Source organism: Capricornis sumatraensis, chromosome 2 (genome assembly GCF_032405125.1).
Source record: "Capricornis sumatraensis isolate serow.1 chromosome 2, serow.2, whole genome shotgun sequence".
Lineage (NCBI taxonomy): Eukaryota > Metazoa > Chordata > Mammalia > Artiodactyla > Bovidae > Capricornis > Capricornis sumatraensis.
In genome coordinates this window covers 18,338,324-18,350,434 of record NC_091070.1, presented here as the reverse complement: position 1 = coordinate 18,350,434, position 12,111 = coordinate 18,338,324, and the positions used below count along the sequence as shown (strand labels likewise).

The following is a 12,111-nucleotide window of genomic DNA, read 5'->3' as shown; positions in this document are numbered from 1 at the left end:
TTTCTTTTTCCCTTTTTCAGAACCCCAGGAGGCTCTGTTTTCTGTGGAAAAGTTTATCTGTACAATTGCTCCAATGACAGAGTTACCCGCTCCCTTGTCCTACTTCCAGAATGCACAGATGTCCGAGGACAACCACCTGAGCAGTACTGTACGTAGCCAGGTACAGTGTCAACCTCTGCAACTACCCTTTCAGACTGTGGATTCATTGACCACCCTCCCTCACCTCCAGGAGAGGCACAGGACTGAGCAGGCTTTGTCAGCTTTACCAAATTTACATATTTGTGGAACTTCAAGAACGGGAAAGCACTGTCCCATTTGGTGCAGGGGACGCAAGGCTGTGTGATTCTTGGTTGTTGATATAGTTCCTCCCTGGCTCAGACATCACCTCCCTTTCTGATGCCTTCTCCAGCTTCCCCAGCTGTTTATTACTCTACCTAGCTTGCTCTTAATCTTCTGTGGGCTGAGTACATTTTATTTGCTTTTAGTTTTTCAGTGCCTGGCCGGCCTGGTTCTTGACGGTGCTCAGTAAGAGACAGAACGATGAATGCAGGGCCGAGTGTAGCAGTCCTAGGGGAGGTCAAAGGAGAAAAGAAGGAAAGGGAAGTAATCTGTGCGTGGAACACAGAGAGTCGGCGGCTCCACACACAGGCCAGAGCTGCCTGTTGCTCTGCTAGCTAATCATTACATGTTGAAGGCAGAGTCCACAGATGGCCTATGAGACGGCTGGGGCGGCAGTGTTATTTTTAGAGGTGGAGCCAGAATGGGGAAAAACACAAGGCCAACTGTAAGCCGTACAGGCTGCAGGGGGTGGGGAGCAGGGCCAAACTTTCCTCTGTGTGAACCCGAGGGCAGAGCCAGTGGTGGAGGGAAAGAGGTTCTGGATCAGGAAAGAGAAACTTCCTCACAAGTACTGTATATCTGAAAGAGCATGGACTGTCTCATGGGCTAGTGTGTGCATGTCACTAAAAGCAGCCACAGAGGCTGGAGGACTATCAGCCAGATCTGCAGAGGGTTAGTTCACGGACTGAGTGGTGAACTATAGCACTGGTGGCCAGAGACTGAGAATTCAGTTAAGGGTCAAAATGTGGGAGGAAGGCTTCCCAAAGTAAACCTCCGTGGATGCTTAAGATTCGAGTAGAGCCAACTGGGAAGTCATGACTGATAGAAGAAGTAACACTAGTGGAAGGAGGGTTGTCCTACAGTATGAATCGACAGGGGGGCTCTCTCTGGGGATATCAAAAGCAGATCACACTGTATTGTTACAGCATTTTAAACAAGTGAAGTCAATTTAAAATGAATATCAAGGGAAGCCCGAAAGAGAACACCTGAGGGGTTGCTGGGGTGGAAGAGGGGCTGTTGCCCCTCGTGTCTGGGTGGATGGTTAATAAGGAGTGTTCTGACAACACACTTGCTCCACTGCTCTGTGTCAGCAGCTTGACTTTCTCCTTTTTGCTATTCCCTAGGAATGGCCTTTTGAAAAAGTTAGTCTGGGCTAGATTAGAAGGTTCTTGGGGTACAGCTGTGTAAGTTTGGATGCTGCAGACTTTGTACTCATTTTCAAACTGTTAGAGAAGAGAGAGGAAAAGTGGGAATCGCAGACTTGGGTCTTCTTCCTTAGCCAGAGCTGCTCCTGTTTTATCTGTTTCACATACCGATCTTCCATGGATCCCTTTGAACAAAAGATTCCACAGCTAACCAGGTAAAGGTCACTCGTCTGCCCTCAGGAGACGAAACCAGGCCACTGAGTGTCTTCAGTGTGCTGGACTCATACTCGGTGCTCTCACAAACATCATGCAGCTTTAGGGCCTGGCATTTTAGGGACATTTATCATAAATGAGCAAGCTTTCCTTCTGTCTTCCCCTCCTTTGAATAGCTGCTCTATTAAAGTACTTATCTATATGACTCTAGAGTACACAAACATGCAATTTTACACTAGATATTACAGAAGGAAAAGAAAATTCATTTACAAATAGTTTTGAAGCTGAAAAGAGGGTGAATAACTTCCTTACAAACTAGGTAAGTCGGTGAATTATCCTTTCCTTCTAAAAATGAAAATCATTGTATGTTTTTCAATTAAAAATAGTCTTAAAGGGGCTTCCCTGGTGGTCCACTGATTAAGACTAGGCACTTCCAATGCAATGGGTGTGGGTTTGATCCATGGTTGGAGAACTAGGATCTGTGTGCTGCATGGCATGGCCAAAAAAAAATGTTTAAGAGCAATATTCAGCAGGCCTGAATTTGAAAATAAACTTTTCTATATCTTATAAAGACAGACTGAAGTAAACTATATTAGAAATTTCTGTGTAGTCCAGCTAATGTTCAGCTGTTCCATTTATTGTTTTAATGTCCATACCATAGAAGTCCAACAAGGAAAAGATGGGTGATTTTGGTGATTTTCCCCTTTGTTTTTTGCGTATGTTCAATAATACAGTTATCTCATAATTTAAAAAGAAATGTATTTTTAAAGAGGAAAATTTTTGGATGTGAAGGAAGGTCGCAAGAGGAGAATATGCTAGGTGGGGAATATCTATGGAAAGGAGCAAAAGCCTTCAAGGTGCTCATGATGACTGACTTAACCAACAGTAGTGGGGAAATTAGAGCAACTGATGTCAAAGAAACCAGAAAAGCATGATAGCCTGAGGTCTTGGTAATTGGAATTTATATTCTGTCCTTGCCACTGGTAAAAGCTTCAGTTGTGTTTATCAGTTTCATTTAAAAGACTGAAATATTTACCATGCTTTATAAAAAGGTTTCATAAAAATACTGACTTTTTGGATTTGAACTTTAAGCACGCTTTCATTTTCTAGAAAACTAACCCATATAAAACATCTTAATTCCTGCTCGTAAAATGAGAGGAGTTAAATTGTTTTCACCTTTTCAGTTTTTAGAATACTTTACTTTTTTATGCTTGTTAGCCCTTCTAGGTTATAAAATCTCTAAAGGCAGAACCTTATTCATGTTTCTGAGCTGACTTTTGAATTTAATCACCAAGTGTCTCTAAACCAATTCAGTACAAATCTCCCTGCCAAAGAGCAAAGAGGTTTTTGTTTTTTTTTTTTCTCTCATTAGCAAGAGAAAATTTAAAATTTTGTTTCTGCAAATAAAAATGTGAAGTGAATCTCAGTTGCATAAGGACTTCATCTTTTGTGTGAGGGTGCCCTGTTCTCTGGACCCACTCCTTGGCCATCACATCACTGCTCTTGACACCATGTTGTTATCTACACTGCTGTCACCATGTGGGGCAGAGCTCCAGTTTTTATGTAGAACAGCTGTCAAATGATAGTTTGGCATGTCACGAGAACCAAGTGGAGAATCCATTTTATTTATTTCTGTCTCAAGACTGTGTGTCCTGCTTCAACCAAAAATGTTCACTGTTTTCCATTAGTTTACGCACCACCTCTACTGGAAGCTAGAGTGGACCTCATGTTTTTGCTGTTGGTTGGCCATGTCTAGAGGGACTGGAGACTGGAAGGTAGACTGACTAAGTCCAGCATTTTTGATGAAGGACAAAGCTTGTAAGCTGTTAAATAACTGAAGTTCTTTGTTTTCTATTTAATTTTGGCTGCACTGGGTCTTCATTTGCTGAGCACTTCCCTAGTTGTGGTGAGCATAGGGCTACTCTCTAGTTGTGATGTACAGGCTTCTCATTGCAGTGGCTTCTCTTGTTTTGGAGCTAGGTGCGAGGGTTTCAGGAGCTGTGGCACACAGGCTCAGCCCCATGGCATGTAGAATCTTCCTGGACCAAGTTGGTAGGTGGACTCTTAACCATTGAACTACCTGTTAATTTGTAAAGTTTTATTTTCTGGTGCAAAATTTTGATGGGTAGAGTTCATGTTTTGATTTGATGTAGACTTACATCCCTTATTGTGGATTAACTGAGGCCTTTTTGCTTTTCTGAGATACAAAGAAGTGATTTTTTTTTGAGTAAGTCTAAAATTCATTTATATTGTTAATTAAGCCTTTTAAAATATGTTACAGCAGTGATTTTCGAATTGGAGTGCCCTGGAAGAATTGTTAAAACAAATTCTCTGGCCTGAAACCCAGAATTCCTGATTTTGGAGGTCCAGTATAGGGCCAGAGAATTTGTATTTCTGACTACTTCCCAGATCCCACCAATGCTTCTGGTCCAGCGACCATAATTTGAGAGCCACTATATTTGAATAACGATTTAAAGGGAAGGTAACCTTAGAGAAAAACAATTAGATTTATAAATTGAATATTCAGTATTTTAATTCTCATTAGTTTATTCTGACTCAAATTTTCTAGTCCTTAAGGCAATTAATTGTCAACAGCCTTTTTGATTTAGAATAGAAGGATAAAAAAATCAGTTATTTGCCAACTAAAAAAGAATCCTTAAAGTAGAAATTCATTAAAAGGTCAATACTAATTCTCTGTGTAAAGCAATTGCTGAGGAATACATGCAGATTGTTACCTTCAGCTCTGCTAAATTTACAACATTAAAATGTGTCTGGTCTTTGTAAACAAGGTCATTTGCAGTATCTTTTCTGAATTCAAAAGACTAAATTCAGAGAACTTTATTAAGTTATTAGCAAATCATAAGCTGGTAAAACTAACCCTCATTTTCTAGATGATGATGGGTCGCTTTTTTAAAGTGTGAGAAATCTTATGAAATTAAACAGAATGCAGACATAGAAGATGTTTAAAGGTGATTAAGTACTTGGGACCTTGAGGAGGGAAAAATAAGTGAAAGGAGTGATCTAAATTTAAGCTAAATCGGGTTCACAGGCTTCATCAGTCAGCCTTTGGATGATGATGTTATTGTACTGTTTATGGTAATTAATTTGTTTTCCCTCCTGTTCATATCAAAATGAAGTAAAGAGAAAAAAGAACTTAAGATCTTGGGGTGACCTCCAGAGAAACATGCTTGTTTTTGCATGAGAGTAAAGTCAGAGGTCTTTGGCACAGATCTTAATAGTTTGTTTAAAAAAAAAAAAAAAGCTTCAGGTTCAAGCCACACACAACAGCACCATAAATGTGTAATTTTATCTCTCACCAGTTATGTCAGCTGTTCAGGAAAATGACAACCTTCCTTGTTGATGGAGTACTGGTTAAAGCTCTAACTCTGGGCAATCTCAAAGCTTGGGCAGATGCTGGATAGAATTCTGCATACTGTTGGAAACATTGTGTATGATTAATAAATATTTTCAAGTTTTCCACTTCACTTGCCAGTTCTTCAGTTCAGCTACTCTTCTCATTTTTTCTGCAGTGCAGGCTTAGGAGCCTCACATTTCTAATTGTGGAAATCCAAACAACATCTAGGGCTTCCCTGACAGCTCAGCTAGTAAAGAATCCACCTGCAATGCAGGAGATCCCGGTTTGATTCCTGGGTCGGGAAGATCTGCTGGAGAAGGGATAGGCCACCCACTCCAGTATTCTTGGGCTTCCCTTGTGATTCAGCTGGTAAAGAATCCGCCTGCCATGAGGGAGACCTGGGTTCGATCCCTGGGTTGGGAAGATCCCCTGGAGAAAGGAAAGGCTATGCACTCCAGTATTCTAGCCTGGAGAATTCCATGGACTGTATAGTCCACAGGGTCACAAAGAGTCAGACACGACTGAGTGACTTTCACTTTCAACAGACAACTTTCAAACAATATCTATAGTGCTTTTTTTAAATTTATTTTTTTAAGATAATTATATTTATTTATTTTTGGCTGTGCTGGGTCTTTGTTGCTGTGCCGGCTTTCTCTTTCGCTGTGGCAAGCAGGGGCCACTCTCTGGTCGCAGTGCTCGGATTTCTCACTGTGGTGGCCTCTCTCATTGCAGAACACAGGCTCTAGGTGCGTGGACTTCAGTAGCTGCAGCATGTGGACTCAGTAACGGTGGTGTGCAGCCCTACAGCATGCAGGCTTCAGTAGTGCTGGCTCACGGGCTTAGTTGCTCCATGTCTATGTGGGATCTTCCCAGACTGGGGATCGAACCCGAGTCTCCTGCACTGGCAAGTGAATTCTGATCCACTGCACTACAAGGGAAGCCCTTTAATTTAGTTGGAGGATAATTGCTTTACAATGTTGTATTGGTTTCTGCCATACAACAACATGATTCAGCCATAAGTATATGTGCATCCCATACAACAACAGAAATCAGCCATAAGTATATATACGTCCCCTCCCTATAAAACCTCCCTCCCATGATACTTTTTCTTATAAATAAATATGTATGTTAAGTAAATAACATGATTATAAATATATCAGCTTAATGGAATACAGTGTTAATTTTTAGGCCTTTGACTTGGTACATGGGAATGTATACATGAAATAATATTCGATGAAAAAAGTAAGATTAAGTTTTCCTTATTAAATAATCTAAGTTCATATTCAGCAATACAGAATAATAAACTTCAGTGTGGCAAAAACTGCCATGAACAAAGTCTAAAAACAAACTAGGCAAAGGCTTATATACCTAGTAACAGATATATCTTAATATATAAAGAATCCTTATGAAGTTAAAAGGGACATAACTCAGAAACAAATTACTAAAAGGTATGAGCAGAAAAACATCTATTTCTGCTTTATTGACTATGCCAAAGCCTTTGACTGTGTGGATCACAAAAAACTGTGGAAATTCTTAAAGAGATGGGAATACCAGACCACCTGATCTGCTTCCTGAGAAATCTGTATGCAGGTCAGAAGCAACACTTAGAACCGGATGTGGAATAATAGACTGGTTCCAAATCGAGAAAGGAGTATGTCAAGGCTGTATATTGTCACCCTGCTTATTTAATTTATATGCAGAGTTCAGTTCAGTTCTGTTGCTCAGTCGTGTCCGACTCTTTGCGACCCCATGAATCGCAGCACGCCAGGCCTCCCTGTCTATCACCAACTCCCGGAGTTCACTCAGACTCACGTCCATCGAGTCAGTGATGCCATCCAGCCATCTCATCCTCTGTCGTCCCCTTCTCCTGCTGCCCCCAATCCCTCCCAGCATTAGGGTCTTAAGTACATTATGAGAAATGCTGGACTGGGTGAATCACAAGCTGGAATCAAGATTCCTGGGAGTAATATCAATAACCTTAGATATGCAGATGACACCATCTTTATGGCAGAAACTGAAGAACTAAAGAGCCTCTTGAAGAAAGAGGAGAGTGAAAAAGTTGGCTTAAAGCTCAACATTCAGAAAACTAAGATCATGGCATCCAGACCCATCACTTCATGGCAAATAGATGTGGAAACAGTGAGAGATTTTATTTTGGGGGGGCCCCAAAATCACTGCAGATGGTCATTGCAGCCATGAAATTAAAAGATGCTTACTCCTTTGAAGAAAAACTATGACCAACCTAGACAGCATATTAAAAAGCAAAGACATTACTTTGCCAACAAAGGTCTGTCTAGTCAAAGCTATGGTTTTTCCAGTAGTCATGTATGGATGTGAGAGTTGGACCATAAAGAAAGCTGAGCACTGAAGAATTGATGCTTTTGAACTGTGGTGTTGGAGACGACTCTTGAGAGTCCCTTGGACTGCAAGGAGATCCAGCCAGTCCATCCTAAAGGAGATCAATCCTGAATATTCATTGGAAGAACTGATGCTGAAGCTCCAATAGTTTAACCACCTGATGCGAAGAGCTGACTTATTGGAAAAGACCCTGATGCTGGGAAAGATTGAAGGCAGGAGGAGAAGGATGATAGAGGATGAGATGGTTGGATGGCATCACCGACTCAGTGGACATGAGTTTGACTGGCTCCAGGATTTGGTGAAGACAGGGAAGTGCTGCAGTCCATGGGGTCGCAAAGAGTTGAACACGACTGAGCGACTGAACTGAACTGATGAGCAGTATATGTATATGAAGGAGGAAAAAGAAATATAAGTGGTAATAAATATATGAAAAGACTAGTTGATCAACCTTACTAGTAATCAGAGACATAGAAATGAAAACCTTTGTTCACCTTTCAGTGAGCAAGGCTTGATTCTTACTGCTACTGAAGATATGGGGAAATAGGCACTCTTCATTTGATGTTCATAGGAGTTAAAAGTTTGTCTTTATTTGGAAGCAGGCTGTCAAAGAGTCTGCTACATACACATGCCTTTTGGAGATTATCTGGCAATTAACTCTAAAAATGCATACACTAGACTTCCCTGGCACTCCAGTGGTTTAGACTCCGAGCTTCCACTGCAGGGACATGGATTTCGTCCTGGGTAGGGGAAATTCCACATGTCTCAAGGTATGGCCAAATAAATAAATAAATAAATAAATAAATAAATAAATAAATAAACGCATGTACCTTTTGACCAAGTATGACCACTTCTTGAAACTTATCCTATAAAAACATTTCCATAAAAGTACCAGGAAATATAGACAAGAATATTCTTTAAAATATTACTTATAACTGAGAATTTTCAGATAATCTGTCTTATGGTTTACCCAATCAATATTATAAGGCAGTGGAGAATAGTAGGATCTTTTGACTAAACTGTCTGAAGTAGAATCTCAGCTCTGGAACCTCTTAGCTGTGGGATCTTTGGCAAACTATCTGATCTGTCTAAGCATCAGTTTCTTAATCTGTTAAATGAAGTTTAGAATATTAACTCAGTTTTATAAGGATTAAATAGATGACTCACCTGAGCTGCTTAGCAGAGTGTCTCACGCATACATAGTCAATAAATCTTAGCAATTATTATCATAGTTATTACTGTGCTGCTACTGTAATGTTATTTTTTAATTATTTCTTTTTGCTTCTATAATGTATAAGTTGAAGTATATTGGCAAAGCAGATTGCAGAACATGGCTATAAAAGTATCTGAAAGTATGTCAGATTGCTCACCTGTTCGTGCTGTGGAGCAGATTCGGGAGGATGCTGAGTTTCTATTTATAAACACAAGTTGATAACATTTTTTAAAACTTCTAAAAACGTTTATAAACTTTTATTTATGGTATTTCTTTTAACTACAGAAATAAAACTAAAAGCCAAGGACAGGCAGGCAGTAAACAAGGTTTTTTTAAAAAAAAACAAATGGGCAAGCATGCTCTATTAAAAAATACCTCCCCTCCCCTCCAACACACTCAAAAATACCTCCACAATCTTTGGTGCCCAAGAACTACTCACCCTGCCTGAGGGTCCACATGTGTTCAGTGGTTGGACTTGTACATGTTCTGAAGTGAGAGAAGGGAGAAAGAATTAAAATGAAGCCTCTGACTTCACAGTGTAGGAGCTTTGGGGAATGTGGCTTCATAGGAACTCACTTCCCACATACTGGCCACTTCCCATAGGACCCCGCCCTCCCTGAAACTTACAACATTTGTGTAGTGAGTAATCCTGCTTTTGCCACTGAAATGAAACCATTTATAATGGCTACAACACTGGTTTTTCTGAACCTTAAAAATAGTTTCAAAGGGCAAAACTGAAGGCAGTAAAATGATCCTTGGTTGCCAGAGCATAGTGGGAAGGCAGGGATAAATAGGCAGAGGGTTTTGGGGACAGTGAAACTCTTCTGTATGGTACTACGGTAGATGCATGTATTGCACACTTTTCAAAACCCAGAGACTATACAATACCAAGAGTGAACCCTCAAGTAAACTATGGATTTTAGGTGATAATGTGCCAGTGAAGATTGGTTGATTGTGAAAATATACCACTTCGGTGTGGGATGTTGGTGGCGAAGGTTGCGGGGGCAAGGGGTATTATAGGAGCTCTCAGTACTCTGCTCAGTTTTGTTCTGAACTTAAAACTGCTCTAAAAACTAAAGTTTTTTGTTTTCTTTTTAATTAATAAAGAAATAAGGACTTCCCTGTTGGTCCAATGGCTAAGACTCCAAACTCCCAATGCAGGGGGCCTGGGTTCAATTCTTGGTTGGGGAGCTAGATTCCCACATGCTGCAAGTCTGACCTGGTGCAGCCAAATAAATCAATAAAGTTTTTTTTTTTTTTAAGAAATGAGTTACCAAGCCACATATACAAAGAGGCCTTTATGTTCTTATCTTTAAGAAATATATATTAACACTAAAATATTTATAAAGTAAATGATAGGTCTGAGTTTGCCTCAAAATGAAACTGGAGGCAAAGTGGGTGGGAGTACAAATGGAATAAGATTTAACCTTGAGATGACATAATTGAAGGTCAGGTGCACATGTGCTTCCCAGGTGACTCAGTGGTAAAGAATCTGCCTGTCAATGCAGGAGATGAAGGAGACACATCGGGAAGATGAATCGGGAAGATCCCCTGGAGGAGGAAGTGGCAACTCACTCCAGTATTCTTGCTTGGAAGGTCCCATGGACAAAGGAGCCTGGTGGGCTTCAGTCCAGGAGGTCGCAGAGAGTTGGACACAACTGAGGGACTGAGCATGCATGCAGAGTGCACATGGGGCTTTATTACACACTTTTGACATATTTACTTAACTTTTTCCACATGGGTCTTTAGTACACACTTTTGACATATTTACTTTAACTTTTTCTGTAATTAAAAAGATTGGTTTTAATCAGCCTTAAAAATAACGCTAAGTTGTCATTCTAGTATTTAGCCAAGATTTTGCATTTTGGAAATCTCTTAGTACTTCTGTCACTTTCTAATATGACAGTTTTCAAAGGACCTACACACCTCTTCACCTCTTTGTGAAAAACACTTAAGAAAAACAGCTTTATTGAAGAATAATTATCACACAGTTAATTGCACATATTTAAAGTAAGTATACAATTTGACCAGTTCTGACATACATGTATACCATGGAAACCACCACTGCAGTCAAGATAATGAATATAGCCATCACCTGTAAGTTTCCTCTTCATTGTAATCTCTCCCTCCTATCCCTCCCTAACTGCTCTCTATCAGGCAACCACTTACTAATGTTTGTCACTGTATTCTAGTTTTCATTTCCTAGAATTTTATATAAATGAAATCACACTGTACATAACTTTTGTAAGGCTTCTTTCATTCAACATAATTATTTCAAGATTCATCAGTGGTATAGCATGTATCAGTAGTTCCTTTTTATTGCCATGTTGCATCCCATTATATGGATTTACCACAGGTATTTTTTTTAATCCATTCACTTGTTTATGGATGTTGGCATTGTTTCTGGTTTTGGGTTATTACAAATAAAGCTGTTGTGGACATTTATGTACAAATCTTTGATTGGACATATTGCTTTCATTTATTTTGAGTAAATGCCCAAGAGTAGAATGTGATCCAGTGTAGAAAGTGTATATTTAACTTAAGATGCTGTCAAACAGTTTTCCAAATTGATTGTGTAACTTTGCACTGCACTGGTGCAGTAACTTTGCACCAGTACAAGGGTTCCAGTTCCTCCACATTCTTGCCAACGCTCGATACAGTCTTGTCAGTTTTTTAGCCATCTAGTAAAGGGTACTAATATCATTGTGATTTTAATTTACATTTCTCTGAATAATGATGTGAAGTGTCTCTTCATCTGCTTGTCTTCCTCATATCTTTGGTGAAGTATCTGTTCAGATGCCTTACTCGGTTTTTAAATTGGGTTGTTTCTTTTTCTTTCTTTTTCTAGGAGGTTTAGGGTTGTTTGTTTTCTTACTGAGTTTTATATACTCCAGTTTTATATATACAGGCCCTCTGTGATATATGTGATTTGCAAACATTTTCTTCCGGTCTGTGGCTTGTCTTTTTATTTTCTTAGCAGTGTATTTTAAAAGGGCAGAAATAAATCAGTATAAATATAGATGAAATCTCTTTTATCTATTTTTTCCTTTTGTGGGTCTCTTTTTTTTTTGAAATCTTTGTTTCACTCAAGTTCTCAAAAGTTTTTTCTTATATTACCTTCTTCTGGGAACTATAGTTTTAGGTTTTGCATTTAGGTCTGTATTGTGAGTATAATTTTTTGTATATGGCATGAGGTATGGATCAAAAGTTCATTTTTTTCCAGTTGGATATCCAGTTGTTTCAGCATCGTTTGTTGAAAAAGCCTGTCCTTTGGCAAAAATCAGTTGTGCATATGTGTCAGGCTGTTTCTGGACTCTGCTTAGTCTATTTGTGCCAGTATAACATTTTTTTGAGAACTATAACTGTATAAGATGTGGCATTAGTTCTCCAGCTTTCAGAGTTGTTTTGGACATCCTCCTGTATTTCCCTTTTAAAAAAATAAATTTTATCTATCTAATTTTGGCTGTGCTGGGTCTTCGTTGCTGCACAGG

At 39.4% G+C, this 12,111-nt stretch overlaps 1 protein-coding gene across 1 annotated transcript in view; it reads left to right on the top strand.

The window, feature by feature from the left end:
• Positions 1-12,111, top strand: part of PSEN1 (presenilin 1) — a 68,425-nt gene that overhangs the window by 8,126 nt on the left and 48,188 nt on the right. Inside the window, exon 2 of the mRNA XM_068964287.1 lies at positions 21-160. Coding sequence (XP_068820388.1) covers positions 74-160 — 87 coding nt within the window. The 5' untranslated portion in view covers positions 21-73. The remainder of the gene's footprint in view (positions 1-20; positions 161-12,111) is intronic.